The sequence below is a fragment of the Electrophorus electricus genome, chromosome 3, assembly GCF_041902795.1.
Source record: "Electrophorus electricus isolate QZ-2024a chromosome 3, ASM4190279v1, whole genome shotgun sequence".
Taxonomy (NCBI): domain Eukaryota; kingdom Metazoa; phylum Chordata; class Actinopteri; order Gymnotiformes; family Gymnotidae; genus Electrophorus; species Electrophorus electricus.
Window position 1 is genome coordinate 5,369,796 of NC_137499.1, and position 15,205 is coordinate 5,385,000.

At 39.7% G+C, this 15,205-nt stretch overlaps 1 protein-coding gene across 1 annotated transcript in view; it reads right to left on the reverse strand.

Moving 5' to 3' along the window:
• The window catches only part of ntrk3b (neurotrophic tyrosine kinase, receptor, type 3b), a 78,196-nt gene that overhangs the window by 56,231 nt on the left and 6,760 nt on the right, over positions 1–15,205 (reverse strand). The window contains exons 2-3 of the mRNA XM_027004547.3: positions 5,957–6,031; positions 4,327–4,398 (exon numbers count right to left, since the gene is read on the reverse strand). Of these exons, the coding sequence (XP_026860348.1) occupies positions 4,327–4,398; positions 5,957–6,031 (147 nt within the window). The remainder of the gene's footprint in view (positions 1–4,326; positions 4,399–5,956; positions 6,032–15,205) is intronic.

Consider the following 15,205-nt stretch of genomic DNA (forward strand, 5'->3'; position numbering starts at 1 on the left):
CCCCAAAGTGCTGTTCCATGGTGCTGAAACCACACTATTTGGTTATATTCTGACTTGTGAATGGATGAGACAAGAATAACTTTTTGAGTACTTCATGATAAAATGGTTATTCACTCAAATATATTTTAACAGCGGTTAAATATTGCGCCACAATATTATGGCGCTTAACAAAATGTACAGTTGGATAAACAGATGGAAATTTCAGTTCTGAAGTAGCCATATGTTATTATCATGGTGTATCTTAATACCTACAATTTTAGGAAGGTTTTTCCAAAATTTCACCAGTGCATTGCCAGCGCTACCAGAAGCTGGTACAAGCTCGGCCAGCACTGCACAGCCATCTATGGGGCATATTACGCAGTGCCAAGACCTCTACACCGTGTCCATGTAGCTGCGAGCAGGATATAAGCAGAAGCCAGAAGCCCCCCTCCAAGCCCCAGCATGGAAAGCACTCTGCACTGCTGGTCCTCTGAGATGGAGCACAGCCTTTCCTGACTGCTTTGGATGTAAGGTCTGGAGTGTGTTCAAAAACTCAAACACATACCTCAAATATACAATTATTATACCAAATACTGTGTTGATATTTGCTATATCTGGGTTGAAACCAAAATAATTAAGCAAACCCATGAAAATTGAGGTTTAACAATAATATCAATGTCAATGCGAAACAGTGGTCTGAGAGCTTCAAATGTAGACTTGCTGTGATGTACTGGAGATCCAGGTACATCTGGAGAGGAACATCAAATGCCTGAAAAGGGATTATAAAGTCAGACTTTATAAAAGCATTAACAAGAGGTACTGCTGGAATGGCCACACAAGCCACACAAGACTGGTTTACCATAATGGCTTCCCCTCTTGGGTTTTATAAACAAGTCAATAACCCTTTTTTCATTGTGGTATATTCACTTGTCACTGTTCCTGTCCACTGTGTCACCATCCACTTCCAGTGGTCCACAATCACGCTATCATATTACAGCAAAAGTATTCAAATCACAGCTCTCGAGGGCCTGGAACTACCGATTTTCCACCCTCCTTGGGAGCAGGTGTAATAAAGTGGTCATCCAATTAAATTAACTGTTCATGTAACTACCAGTGATTTAAAAAATCCGATTCTAGATTCAAGGTCCAGATTTTATAATACTTCTGGCCTAAAGTTTCTGAATTGCCATGTCTCAATGAACACCACCTGTGTACACTACTGCAGGTGGTACTCAAGGTTCTTAAAGTGCATGGAAAGAAGTATGTGGAAAGACTGCTGATAGAACAAACGGACGCTTTGCTCACAGGAATGACAGGCCACTGCTGATTCTCTGGCCCTTCACGCTACATTTGAGCACCTTGACAAGTGGAACACCGATGCCATGACGTGATTTATTGACTTCAGCTTAGACTGCTGTGTGATCACACAGTGCTGGTGGTCGAACCCAGGGGACTCAGCCTCACCAACTCCACCTGCCGCTGGGTCCTGGGCATCCTGACAGGCGGAGTCTAAGTTGTGTGGATTGGAAGCAAAACCTCATCCCCTCTAATCCTCCACATAGGGGTCTCCAGACTGCTTATCAGGGGTAGTGATAAACCAGCCCGCAGAAGTGAAGGGGTACAGCTGGTGGAGAGGCTCCAATACTGACAGCCTCGTACTAGAAACTATAACAAAGGAGATTGTTGTGGACTTAAGGATACATATATAGAGTCACAGTCTTTTGTTTACCATTTATTGATGTGCAGACAAAACTGTCAGGTTCTTTAGCTTCCAGATTACTGAGAAGCTGAGCTGGTTAGAGAACACCACTGCCGTTCTTGCCAGAGCTCAATAGCGCCTTCACTTCCTGAGACAGCTAAGCAAGCAGGACAACACAGAAAATTCCACCATAATGCCACTAAGAATGTCTTGACCAGTGGCGTTACAGGGTGCTATGATGGAGCTGCAGTGCATAGGAGGGCAGTGAGTGTCAGGTCAGCAATCATACAGAGGGTTTTGAGGTCTGCAGCAGAAAACATTGGTCATGAGCAGCCTTCCATCAGCAGGGCTCAAACACACCCAAAGCTAGAGCACTAGATCTCCTGCAGCACCTCAATTTTCCAACTTTGAGGTCTTGCTCCTGCACTACATGTCTCCACTGCATTGCCACCACTGTTTAGCAGAATTGTACTGTGTTCACTAGTTCATGAATGTGCTGTGTACTTGTTTGCACTATGCCTATTGCCTATCTGCCTAATGCCTTGTTTGTATAATGCCTATATCTTTTTTTCTTGTGTGTTGTTATGGACTGTAAGCCTTATTGAACATTTCACATTCCTGCACTATACTCGAGCTGTAGTACATTATTGCTCATTAAAGGAGCTACAGGTAAGAGTTGGTAAGTGTGAGGAGGTTTACTGCCAGTATCTGCCACTGTGGATGATAATTCAAGTTTACTGCTTGATCACATCTGCCCATCTGGCCCAGTTGGGCTATTTTTAATAAAAATCATGACTTTTCCTCAAATTCAGATGAAATAGGCACTAGCAGTCCTATCAAGCTATGAAATGTACTTCAAAAATACTTTGATGAGCTATGATGACATATGTTCATTAATGACACCAATAATGCTGGTAACTAATTTAGGAAGACATAGCAACAATTAGATGAAGTTTTTAAATGTTCATCTAAATGTTCAGTATAAACTATGTATTATACAAAAATACTTGGTTTAAATATGGTTTAAAGTATATATTACTGCACTCTTTATATAACTTAAACTTTATATAACTGGCACTACAAAAAAGTCCTTTCTAATTTGAACCCTATGCCCCAGATCTTTTTATGGTCTTAACACATTAAATATAGAGCTATGTTACTGTCAGCACAATTTCTTTTCTTTTATATTTCATTTTACATTTCAAATATTAACATTTAATCTAAATTCTGTGAAAGTGTTCCAAAATGCTCACCACAAGGGAAGCTCTCATACCAAAGCAGCCCGACTGAGTCAGGTGAGGATAAACACTTTATAATTGGCCTTGAGTGAATGAGGTGACATTGAAAGCAGTTTCACTAAAGTGACATTTTAGAATAGAGCATGGTGTAGGCTGGGACAGACTTAATGAGGGGCAGACTTTCAGCCCTCCCGGCGGGACGTGACCTTTCCTCCTCCCCTTATGACAATGGGCCCCTCAGATTTATAGTGCCTTAATATGAGCGCAAAGGAGACACAGTGTCTAACCACCCAGACGGAACCCCATCACCAGGACATACTGAAGGCTTAAGAAAGGGCCATGAGGATCAAGAACAGTCATGACAGAGAAAGTGGCAATAGGTTGCTTGGGAACCATGGAATTCAAGAGCAACAGAAACGCTGTATTTATGTGAACTGATGGACATGAGGTTAAAAACTGTTTAAGGAAAAGGGATTGATTGATCCATAGAAGGCGTGCATGAGCTATGTTAAAACAGCTGATTGGTGAATTGATTTTAAGTCTGATGAACTGGCTGTGGGACTGAAGGTTCAAGCCTTCAAACAGTTTAAAGCTAAATTACCAGTAAATTAAACAAGGTTGCTCTGTTTATGTCTGTCAGTAAAAACTGTCTATTGCAATAAAGATGGAGAACAAAGCAAATTTTTAAGATAATATTCAGAAAGACAAAAAGGGGAAACAATTATATCAATGGCAAATTTAACATTCCAAAAATTAATCAATTCCCAAACTGTATACCTCTCACTTTGATTTTCATAGGGTTAATCAAGACACTTACAGGTAACTAACCACTTCACATAAATCAAATGATACTATTTTAAACTGCATGCAATACAATATTTAATCTACGAAACTGACTCTGACTCTCAGACTAGGTGTCCACTATGACATCTAGCCCTGGCATTTCAATCCCTGAAAAAGCTCTGCTCTGAAATAAGACATAAGCGATCATCAGCGTTGTCGCTGGAGCTCCCATACCCATCCTTAATGACTCCACAATTAGCATGTCCATCTGCTCCATTTGTGACTCAAGTGAAGGCAGCCTCTTTAATGACTTTTATCCCATTCATTAAATGCTGATGAGCTACTCCAGCTCAGCCTGCCTGTTTGCCAGTAATGGAGATTGCTACTACCCACTTGGAGCGCTCATGCATAGACATGATCATGGCAGCCAATGATGAGCAAAAAGGATGCGACCAACCAATAGGATCACCAGAAAGTATTGTGACGCTCTGACTGATTTGAATAAATAACAATAACATGGTCATTCTTCCATTAATAATGCTAATTAGTCAGTAAAATCAAATATAAAAAGATTAAGCATTTAAAAAGTAAATATATGTAACATTACATATAATATATAATACTTACATGTAACGAAGATGGGGATTTTGTGCAAAAGCACGAGCATGAATCGTTCGTAGATTGCAGTTTGTGATAGTCCTGGGAAATGAAAACACAACTGGCATCAAACACAAGAAAGGAAAGTCATAATAGATGAGATGAGCAAACTTGCCTCATCCTGATTGCTCTGTGAACACAGATCAATTATTCTTGTTGTATTGCCCATATTGCCCTTCATTCGCAGCGGGCCATTTTGTCTAGACGTCTGTTACTGACCATTTGCAGAGGTGTTTCAGGTTAAACATTACAAAATGAGAATGCTATCAGTTCATTAGGACCTGCCAGGCTGATTTTCAGAGAATCATTAGAATAATGGTATCATCAGGGTACCACAATTTCACCTTGATTTCCTGCAGCGGCTAGAATGAGCAGCATCACCTGAAGGGCCATAAATCGGCAGTCATGGTGCTTTTATTGCAGAAAGGTAATGCAAAAAGTGACTACTCTTATCAAGTGATCTGTAATCATTACAAATGTACATTTATTATAATGACTATGATGCCTTATACTATAACAGGTTCTGTCAGCATACATGGTGGAGAGGACAAGGAAAATGCTAGGTATTTCCTCTTCATGCATCTTGCTTCTTGGCTAAGTAGTAAGAGCTTAAAAGCTTAGAAACTCCCTTAGCCCTGTACTCACAACAAGCCCAATCCCATTTCAACACATCGCTCAGCGATTTCAACTGATTAATGCAAATAAAAAAGGAAGTAAACTGTCCCTACCTTCCCTGCCTCAGGGCTAAGCTGACCTGCAGTGTAAGACTATACTTTAACTCGTCCTGTGTTAAATTTGTGACACTTCCTGGCTTGCTAACATCTACTGAGAAATGGTAACAGAGTTCAATGAAAGCAGGTACCATCCCCTGACCTTCAGCAGACTCCATGACTGACTCAAACACGGGTGGGGACTTAGGGAGCCCCCCGGCATGGGATGCATCGGGAGATCCCACCAATGGCAAAAGGGGACAGTGTAATGTTAATGAGAAATATGCTAATCGGTGCGGGTGGAAATGAGCGCACTTCACTTCCACACTCCGTCTCTCTGATGATCCCCAGAAGGTCCATTTGTTTGCTCTATTCCAGCTCTCAACACACCTTAACTACCAAGAACAATGAATATATTGTACAGTTGTGCTGAGCGCTGAGATTGAGCAAAAACATAGATTGTCTGCAGGTCCCTGAGGACTCAACTGGGATATACAATGTTAGAGTGGTCAAATGTGGTCGAAGATTTGTTTCATGCTGTAAATACCAGATGGTATTTGTTGTTGTTTCCTAACACTAGACTTGTCCTTGTCCTACAAGATACACTGTAAAACCTTTGCATTGTTTCTGTTAAGGTTTACAGAACATGACAACCTCAAATGATCTGAGCTGTTATTCCTTAATTTACTTGCATGACATACACAACAAAGAAAATCAACCATTAACCTCTGTCACTTAGGCTAACTCAGATGAGTCCCATCGATTTCCATAAGCTTTAACCAGATTTTGTGGTGTTTGCATACAGATGGTGTTTACATACAGCATACAGAGGACTGAACTACTGAATGTAGTGAACAGGTCTGCTTGAATCCAGCTGTTGGTATACTCACAGCCGTTGCAATCCAGCATACAGCTCCATGTCAACGTCCTTTAGAATCTGCAGTCCTGTCCAGTTCTCTATGTGTCTGCAAGAGGAACAAGAAAGAAAATCAAGGATGAAATCAACATTTGGTGCAGTTATCCTATGGAATGTCGCTGGAGTTTTGAATAATGTAAACAAAAGAAAGAAAGAAAAGCATTAGCGAATGTCTGAGGAATACATACAAAATAGTGCGTGACAGTTGCAATTTTTCTTGTATGGAGCTGATGACCCGAGGGTGTGAATGTTTGCACACAACACAACAAAGTAATTAGAGCAAACATTCTGTTCTCCAAAGTATTAGACAATAAGGACAAATTCATAGACAGGTAACAGAGAGACATGACCATGCAATTAAAGACAGTTATGTAGTTTTTTAAAATTCTGTAAATCTTCCTGCATAAACGCTACACCCATCTTAAATTATACAATGCCATTCTGCTGCAGCTAATATCAGCTCATGCAAAACAGCTTGATGTGCTATTTTGAGGGCTCTTGCTACCTGCCAAGTTAAACAAGCACACCCTGGACAGCAACGAAAAGGGGCTCCCACACAGAAATCAGATGTGGTGCTGTGAGACAACCCCCACACAGTAAAGGAAATGTAAAAAAATCACACACATACACGGGCACGCCCACACTCGTACTCTGCCTGGCAACCCCACAATCCCCTGAAAGCAGAGTCCAGTGCAGTAGATCTGGTAGATTTAATGTTTCTGTTTACAGCCGAGGAGAGGGTGACACTTAACAAATGAGTTGCACTGCAGTTAATGTAATACAGGGGAGGCCGCAGTGCCTTGCTGGCCCTTGTTTCAGACAGCATCCTTAGGCCTGTAATTTCCCCAAAGAGCCTTGATAGTGGCCTCTCTCTAACACAAGCCAGGCATTACACTAAGCGACCTGCCTTAAAACGAACTGCAGTCAATTGCTGGGCCCTGTTTAACCATGTGCCTGTGGCATACGTGGCTCATCAGAGACACTGAGCACATCTGAGGTGAGAACAAAGGAGCTTTCAATTACAATCCAGGGATATCATGATAAATATTTAACAGTTAGCTATTCTCTAAAACCAAAAATGAGCTTAACATGAGCATAGAAGGTGACTACTCTGTTAAATTAAAAAACACTGCTATACTCAATTTAAGTCCTGCCCATACACAATTAGCTTGTTGACATAGGCATCCCAGCTAAAGACATTTTTAACAGCACCTGTTCAGACACAAAAACCCAAGATGTGATAAACTGGGCCATTAAATTACTTAAGTCATCTGTTCTCCCTATATCAATCTCATCGTATGGTTAAGACTGTTATCCACCCCCCTGCCCAATAATCTCCACTCAGATCCATTTATTGTTTCCAGTATTTGAATCAACACATGATTTTTCAAATGATCCATGACTGACATATATATGGCTTGATGGGAGAACACTAAGTCAAAACACACTGTCTAAGAAGCCTTATCCAGGTCTTGGTCTACGTTCTCTCCATGCCGTGTAGGGTTCTTCTAAAGAGACAGAAAAAAATGTCTGGAAGCTTTGAGGACAGGGCAAATTCTGTTTGAAAACGTCAAATTCACTTGGCTGAGGGGTACTGTATGGCAATGGAACTCTTTCTTTTTAAGAGTTGAGATTTTGAAATACGTATCGATGATGTTGGTTGCTGCACAATGAACACAATAATGAAAAAGTTGCAAAGCAGACCTGTTTGTAATACTGCACTTACATATTTCTTAAAAATGTCTAATGCAATCTTTCCCAGTTCTTTAAATTCTTTAGTTACAGTCAGTTCCCTTGGGGTATGTTTCTCCTTGAAGTTTAACACGAAACATGGGCATATGGCCCAGCCATACAATGGTATTCAATGTTTTAACAACTATTTTATATATTAAAAACAACCTGACCTTTATTAGTTTATTTCAACCCTGACTGGTGTGTTTTGTTAGGATCCAAACCATGCCTCCTTTCTTTTTTTACCTGAATGCAAATGCATGTATGCAAGATGCAGAAACAGGTGTAACACACAGAATTTCCAGTGGATTAGCCAATGAAATTACATCTGCTCTCCATCTGTTGGTAGGTTCACATTTTGAGCCAGGCTTTACATCTTCCATGCATAAATACAAGACATTTCACAAAGGTTTTGAACAAAGAAGTTAGAAATGATAGACAGTGGAGTGTGTAACAAAATATCAAGGTTGCTGCACCCTAGAGCAAAACACCTGGCACCAGCATATATCATATGAATACACATAACAGGAAAAATAGATATACAATAATAACTGAACTTAATTTGACCAATTTTTCAATATCTTCTTAACCTGCATCTCATTCGTTAAAAAAATTCCCTGTGTCTTCTCTTATAGTTTTGTGTGAACTGTTCACTGGGGTTTTGCTAGTGCACTGTGAGTACACATTACATATTACCTATTCCTAACCCAAAAAAACTTGGATTCTTGAGTTCTCACCAATTACTAAATGATACCACATCTACTCTCCCAACTACTATTTACCACAAATGAGGAAAGCGGTTCCTGTTCACAAGGACTTCTGTTTAAATTTAGTGTTGGTCAGCTTTCTGACAGGTGAAGAACACAAAATCCAAAACAAAAGGACAAAACACCTATAAGCTACAACATCACCCTACATCTCAGGGTGAACCGATTCAATCATACGTCAACACAGTCATGCATACAAGTCTCATGCATATTTCACATAATGTGTCTTTACTCCTCCACTGTGGTGGTAGTGTCAGAAGAGAACACCAAGGCTTTGAAGATGATTAAGCTGTGTGAAAAGTCAACCCTTCAAAAATAAAAACATGATCTTACTACTTACTTTAATCTGCTTTCTAACATGCAAAAGACTAAGGTGTTAATGAAATGGTTCTCACACAGTAGCTCTGTCACAAATTTAAAGTCACAACATAGAGATGGTAGTCAAGTAAGCATCTTGAAATTCCTCTTGGTGACTAGATTGAAATGTCACACACAAAAGCCACATGAAAAGGTCACCAACAATACTAGAGGATCAGGAACTCAGCCTGGATAAGATTAACAAGCTCTTGGATTTACAGAAAGCAACCAAATTCCACCACACATTTCTCATTCATAAACTGTTTCATTGCTTCCTTCTAAAATCAGGATCCTACCTGTAATGCAAAAAAAAAAAAAAAAAAAAAAAACTGCCCAAATAATCTTTCCACAGAATACTTGTTCAATCAACAGAAATTTATATATGACCCAAATTAACTATTAGCAGGCTGGATTTTGTCAAGATTGAAGAACCATTCTACTCAAACCTATCAATTTTTATGTCACCATACACTGAGACAATATGGAGGAATTTAGCCAGCACTTTCCTGGTGCAAAACATTGTTACATCTACAAAAGGCTTGTATGAATTACATATTCTTCAATACTCGGATCTGTTAGTCACATACAAAAAAACTTCCTGGGCAACTCCATACTGCCTTCAACCTAGAGTTCTATTGTGTACGCAGTATTGCACTGAGGTTTTGCATTGAGGTCAACCTTATGTGATGTCCCATAATAATCTAACACAGCAGTGCCATTGGGAAACCAAATCCACCGTCAGTAAGTGCTGCAATGTTTTAGCTGTATTGGCTTAGCTAGTGTCTAGGGAATGCTGATTTCCACAAAATTAATAGTATATATTCCCATATTAAATAATAGATGTTGTGTGCCATTTTCTGTCAATATATGATTAGTGAGGCATTGATGCGATCATGCGCTAATCAATATTTCCATTAACCTTATGATACTATTAAAAATATTTTGGATTTCTTGATTAATCGTAGTTATTGGTATAGTAGGTTAAACAATCCAGCTATGAAAATAAACAACATTGAGCCACATTCATAAGACATATCGCCAACTTTAACATAATGTTAACAGCAAATAGCACAGCGATGACAGGTTTCCTTATTCATAAATGTGGATTGCCTGTGCATTTTACCGTTTTCATTTGTCCTTATTTACAAATGACAGCGATTCATAATACAACACCGCTCCGTAATAATCTCATCTGGACCTGTCCAAAGGTAAATTTCCCTAAGCAGCTGAAGTCGATGGGATAACGTCAGTGTTTCCTTAACACTGGTTTGTCACACATGCAAGTCATCAATACATTTCTGCACCCATTGAACTAATTGACAAATTAGACACACTTTTTGGTCAGTCTGAAGTGAGCATAATGGCAAACTTGTATAGACTGAGGAGAGATACAATTTGTTGCTTTGCTTTGATTTAGAAGAACTGAAGTTAACTCAGTGCAACCATGCCTGTCTTGGTGAAATTTACAAATGTGTTAGGCACACTTTTATGCAACTGGCAGATTTCATCTTAACACTTGTCACAACTGGGCTTAGGCAGTTGTCTGTCAACTGGTGTATAGATGTATAGATTCATTTACAAGTCGATTTTGACTGGCTTTCACCTTAGGCACTTGAATGTGCTGCGACATTATCGTCATGGTGAATTTGTGAATAAGTTAAAAAATTTTAAAAATCCCTTTTGCGTGGCGTTGCACGGTTACCGTCAGGTTTTATCAACCCGAGTAACGTAACGTGCTTTTAACCCTCAGTAACAGGAAATATGGGGAAACATCCTCAGAGGCGAATGAAGGAAAACAAAGATGTGGTGAGGTTAATACCGAAATATAATAAAACAAAAACACACACACACACACACACACACGCATTAATGTTAAAGTGATTTAAATTTTTATTGACATGAAAACTATTGACTGGTAAGTTGACTGACTATGAGATCAGTCAGCTAACATACAAAAATGCATCAGCACACCAAAAAGGGAAAAGCTCAGTGGTTAAGGTACTTGACTTCTACTTGTGGGTTCAAGCCCCACCACTGCCAAGTTACCACTGCTGGGTCCCTGAGAAAAGCCTCAAGCTGTAGACAGTCATAATTGCAAGTTGCCTTGGACAAAGTGTCAAGAAAATGTAAACTTATATTTACAGACTAGAGCATCACAATATATTGTTGTTCACTAATCATTATTACAGAATTGGCCTTGGTAATATTGATATCACATAGGGTTGCAATATTCAAGTAAGTCCTCTAACAAATAAAAATCATGATTTAAATGATTTAAAATAAACAGGTCTTCAGTGTTCAGTGAGATGGGTTGTTTTGATGAATTACAGCTAAAGATAAATACCTTTGGTCAAAATTATGTAGGTTTCATCGCCAGTGTGTTTCAATATATTCCAATATTGTAATGAGTACTTCCATTTGGGAATATTTTATCTGGATCAATCTTTGACTGTTTGGTTTTTTTTTTCATTTCAAAATGTTTTTTTATTTACAGAAACCTAAAATAACACTACACTGTTTAGCCCTACTACAGATCTGCCTCTTTTATGATACCTTGAAAAACTCTTCTTTGCAAATTAGTGCATTTGCAATTTGATATAGTTTGACTGAAAATTTACCTTTTTTCCCCAATCTGACAGTGATTAAAACTTAAAATACACGTATACTGTACAATGTTATGGACAATTACTACATAACAAAAACTTGACTATTCATGTTTTTGAGTAACTGATAAAATATCTTAGTTGACAGTTGTGTCCTGCATAGTGTCATTTCAAATCATGGCATATCATGTCATATTTTAACACTGTACTGCATCACAGAAATCTGAATGAAAATGAATACATTGTATCATTGGTTAAACATATTCAGTCTAGTCATTGGTGTTTCTCTCTCTCTCTGTAATATCTATGCATTTGCACATCAAAAAGGCTTGAATTATACATGTTTTAGAACCAAGGTGTCTTCCTATGCAAGTTCATTTTGAACATGCTGTCTATAAAGCACCACAGGCTATAGCAAACTGCCATATCTCCCAGAGCCTGTAATGACTGAGGCATCTCTATGGGCACAGTTGCTGACTTATTCATGGCAACACGAGTGGTGTCCAAAGCACAGAGAGCATAACTGATGACCTAACCGCCTAGTGTGCAGCTTTTCTCAGCATGCAGTATTCGCGATTCAAACTGCTGCTAGCTCTGACATCAAAGGCAACATATGCAAGCACTTTACCTTGTGCTGCTATAACTTGTAAATGAGGGCATTCTGTTTTTTGGGTCCCCCCTCCCGACCATGTATCAATGATCCACAGATCATCTTTGTGGGGTGTCATTACTACTCCTGACCATGATGCTACCATTATCCTTCAGCTGTGGCTGCGAACGGCAGATGCAAACGCTGCTATGGCATCTGCATCCTCGTCCACATTCTGTCTCCATGCAAAATGAAAATGAGCATAATTGGCTTCCACAAGCCAGGGAGTGTCCCAAGCACCGGGGAGCCAAGGCATGGATGGACACTAGCTTTCTCATGCCGGGCCATGCAGCATCACCCAGCGTGCTAGGTGCGGAGGCAAGAGAAGACTGTTCTGAAAGCCTGCACTTGGAGGTAACCAAAACATCTGATCTCAAACCATTCATGGAGGCATTCACCTTCTGTTACTGTAATAGCCCTACAATTTTCTTTCTAATAGAAATACAAGGTATCACAAAGTGATTGACAGCTGGTGGCATGCGTCACCACCTTCAGTGGAATGGCAGATGGGAGGGGGCAAGAGATCGTAGCAGTAGAGTTGAACACCAGGCACATTTATGCCAGCAAGCATGCTTCATGTCAGGAATAACTTCTTTTCTAGTTTGTTTTCCCATGCCGTTGACAGCTAGCAGAGTTTGCCATGCCAAAAACCACCAAGTGAGCATTCAAGGCATATGCGCTTGTCAACGATCCTTTTTGATATTTTGTCATGTAGTGCTCTCTCTATCATGCTTGATGCGTCTTGCCTCTAAATTGAGCATTGCATGGTGCCTGTACCACTGAAAAGTTCTCGGAGACCAGCAGAATTAGGACTTATGCAATGTAAACAAGAGATAATTGCAATGCACACTAATTGCTAAGGCCTAAGTGAAAGTCAATTAACTCTGACTCTGCAAAACAAAATGTTATTGCTGTGATGTTCAAAGGGCTCAGACTGTAGTCCAGCTGTTATTGGACAATCCCACCAGTGGAAAATAATCAAGGATTCCACATAACTGCAATTGCAACTGTAATATTAATATTGTTCCTAATGTTCATATTGTTCATATTGTTTTCACAATTATTTCTCAAACTTTCTTACAGAATGTTTGGCGATCATGAACAGTACGGAACAAAATTCACTTTTGAATCATTCCAGCAGATAGTTCACTTTGTACAAGGTTCAGTCCTGGAAGCCAGCACTCCAGTGCCATGTGTCTCGTCATGCCTTGTGCAGTGTAGGGGGTTTTAATTAAATAAATGATCATACTGCACTGGCGCACAGCCAAAAGTGCCGTGCAGCATGCAAATCTGTGAAACCTTTTGCTGAGGGACTGGAGTGTGTTTAAAGCACTTCCCATCTGGAGGCCTTGTGCAAACATGCAGTTGCTCATATTTCGCACACCAGTGGCTACTTGGTGAGTTTATGGATGTTATTTGCAGGACAAGTCTTTTGCTGACAACCCCGGCTCATCTTTGCATTAAATCTTTAAGCATTCACTGCTTTTCCAATACGATGGCGAGAGAGACGTTCCTGGTAAGAAATCATGTAGCTTTTTGTGCTAATGGTGTGGAGATAAGGGGAATTACACACACCTTTTGACTTTGAACAAGGTGCAATAATAGAGTACTTCAGAATCACAAATTATAGTGTTGCTAACAAGAAATACCTTGTAGAGCAGGTTGAAAAAGACACTACCAATGTCAAGGTCATAGTTTTGATTTCCATGGAGCACCCATGCTGTCCTAGTGATAAATACATGCAAGTCACTCTGGATAAGAGTGACTGCCCAGTGCTGTAAATGCAAGATGAGAGTTAGTGCTGAATGTGCATGTGAAAGCTGGTCTCCATTCAGCTTTGCTCCATTCCCACTCTTTGGTGAAGTATTCCTTCTGCTGCTGTGAAAGTAAACAACTCTTTCCATGTGAAAGAGGTTAAAAAATGAATGCCCAAGGAGAGGTATCTTAGCTATGCTTAGAAACTAATGATCAGCATCACTCATTTGGCTTTGAACTATCACCAAATGCTACTACTGTCCACATACACATGAAGTCCAATCTGTTCACTTTGCTTCACATGGCCTACATTTATAGGGAGAAAATCAAGTTCTATAGATGAACCATGGAGGGAAAGAACAGTAAAATTGCTATTCACATATTCAGTGGCATTAAAATCTGTGAGGAAAAACAACCTTGCTTTAAAAAATTCATTTGGCCAGCAGAGAGTTTGCCTAAGGGAAATAAATGAAAGGTTGAAGAGAGCTCCCCATGCATTGCTGCAGCACCTGAATACTTAGGCCTGGAGTAAATGCAATAATGGATTAGCATATTTATATGGTACGAGAAAAATTCAGAGGTGAAACTTTGCGCAAGCCATGCAGCTGTGCTGCAGTGACTGCTGCTAGCAGTGACACAATGGAAATTATGCACATGATGAATTTAAGCTAAGCTAACTATTTACCCTGAGAAGGTTAATGATACCCTTCATGAACTGCCCAAAGGGGTACCTGCATGAAATCTGAATCTACAGCACACAGTTTTCATTCAGTCATTCACTGGTCCTGCATGCTCTGCACATAATGTGAAATGATTGCTCGTGTATTAATTCAGAGAGTGCACTTAACACCAAAGGGGACGAAAGAGGTTATTATCCAGACATGAACTCAAAAAACCTTTCTGAACTACCTTCACAAGCTTTGGTAGATATCCAAAGTTTTGTGGTATGTTGTCTGTAAATCTCATCATCTAATATGCTAAACCTGCATTTTTCCTTCAAATAGCCTGAGAGTTCATGACGTTGATGACATCAGTGCCCAGGGCCACTGATCACATGCTACAGCTGTGGTCAAGTCACATGGCTACACTTATGGTATATTTCATTATAGACATCCGGCTATGGTCCTAACTCGCAGCTGTACCTTTTGACCGTGCTGTTTCAAAACACAATTCACTATCAGCACTCTGAGCACAAATTAGGCTTTGAAATTAGAGAAAACATTAATTAAAGTGGATCTAATTATAAATGTGTTGGAGTAAGGAAATTCATGGCACGCAGGCTTTTTACATGACCTAGAAAATGAAGATCAAAGGAGTTTTGTTCATGGATTGGAAGTATTCAATATTTCATGCAATAAACT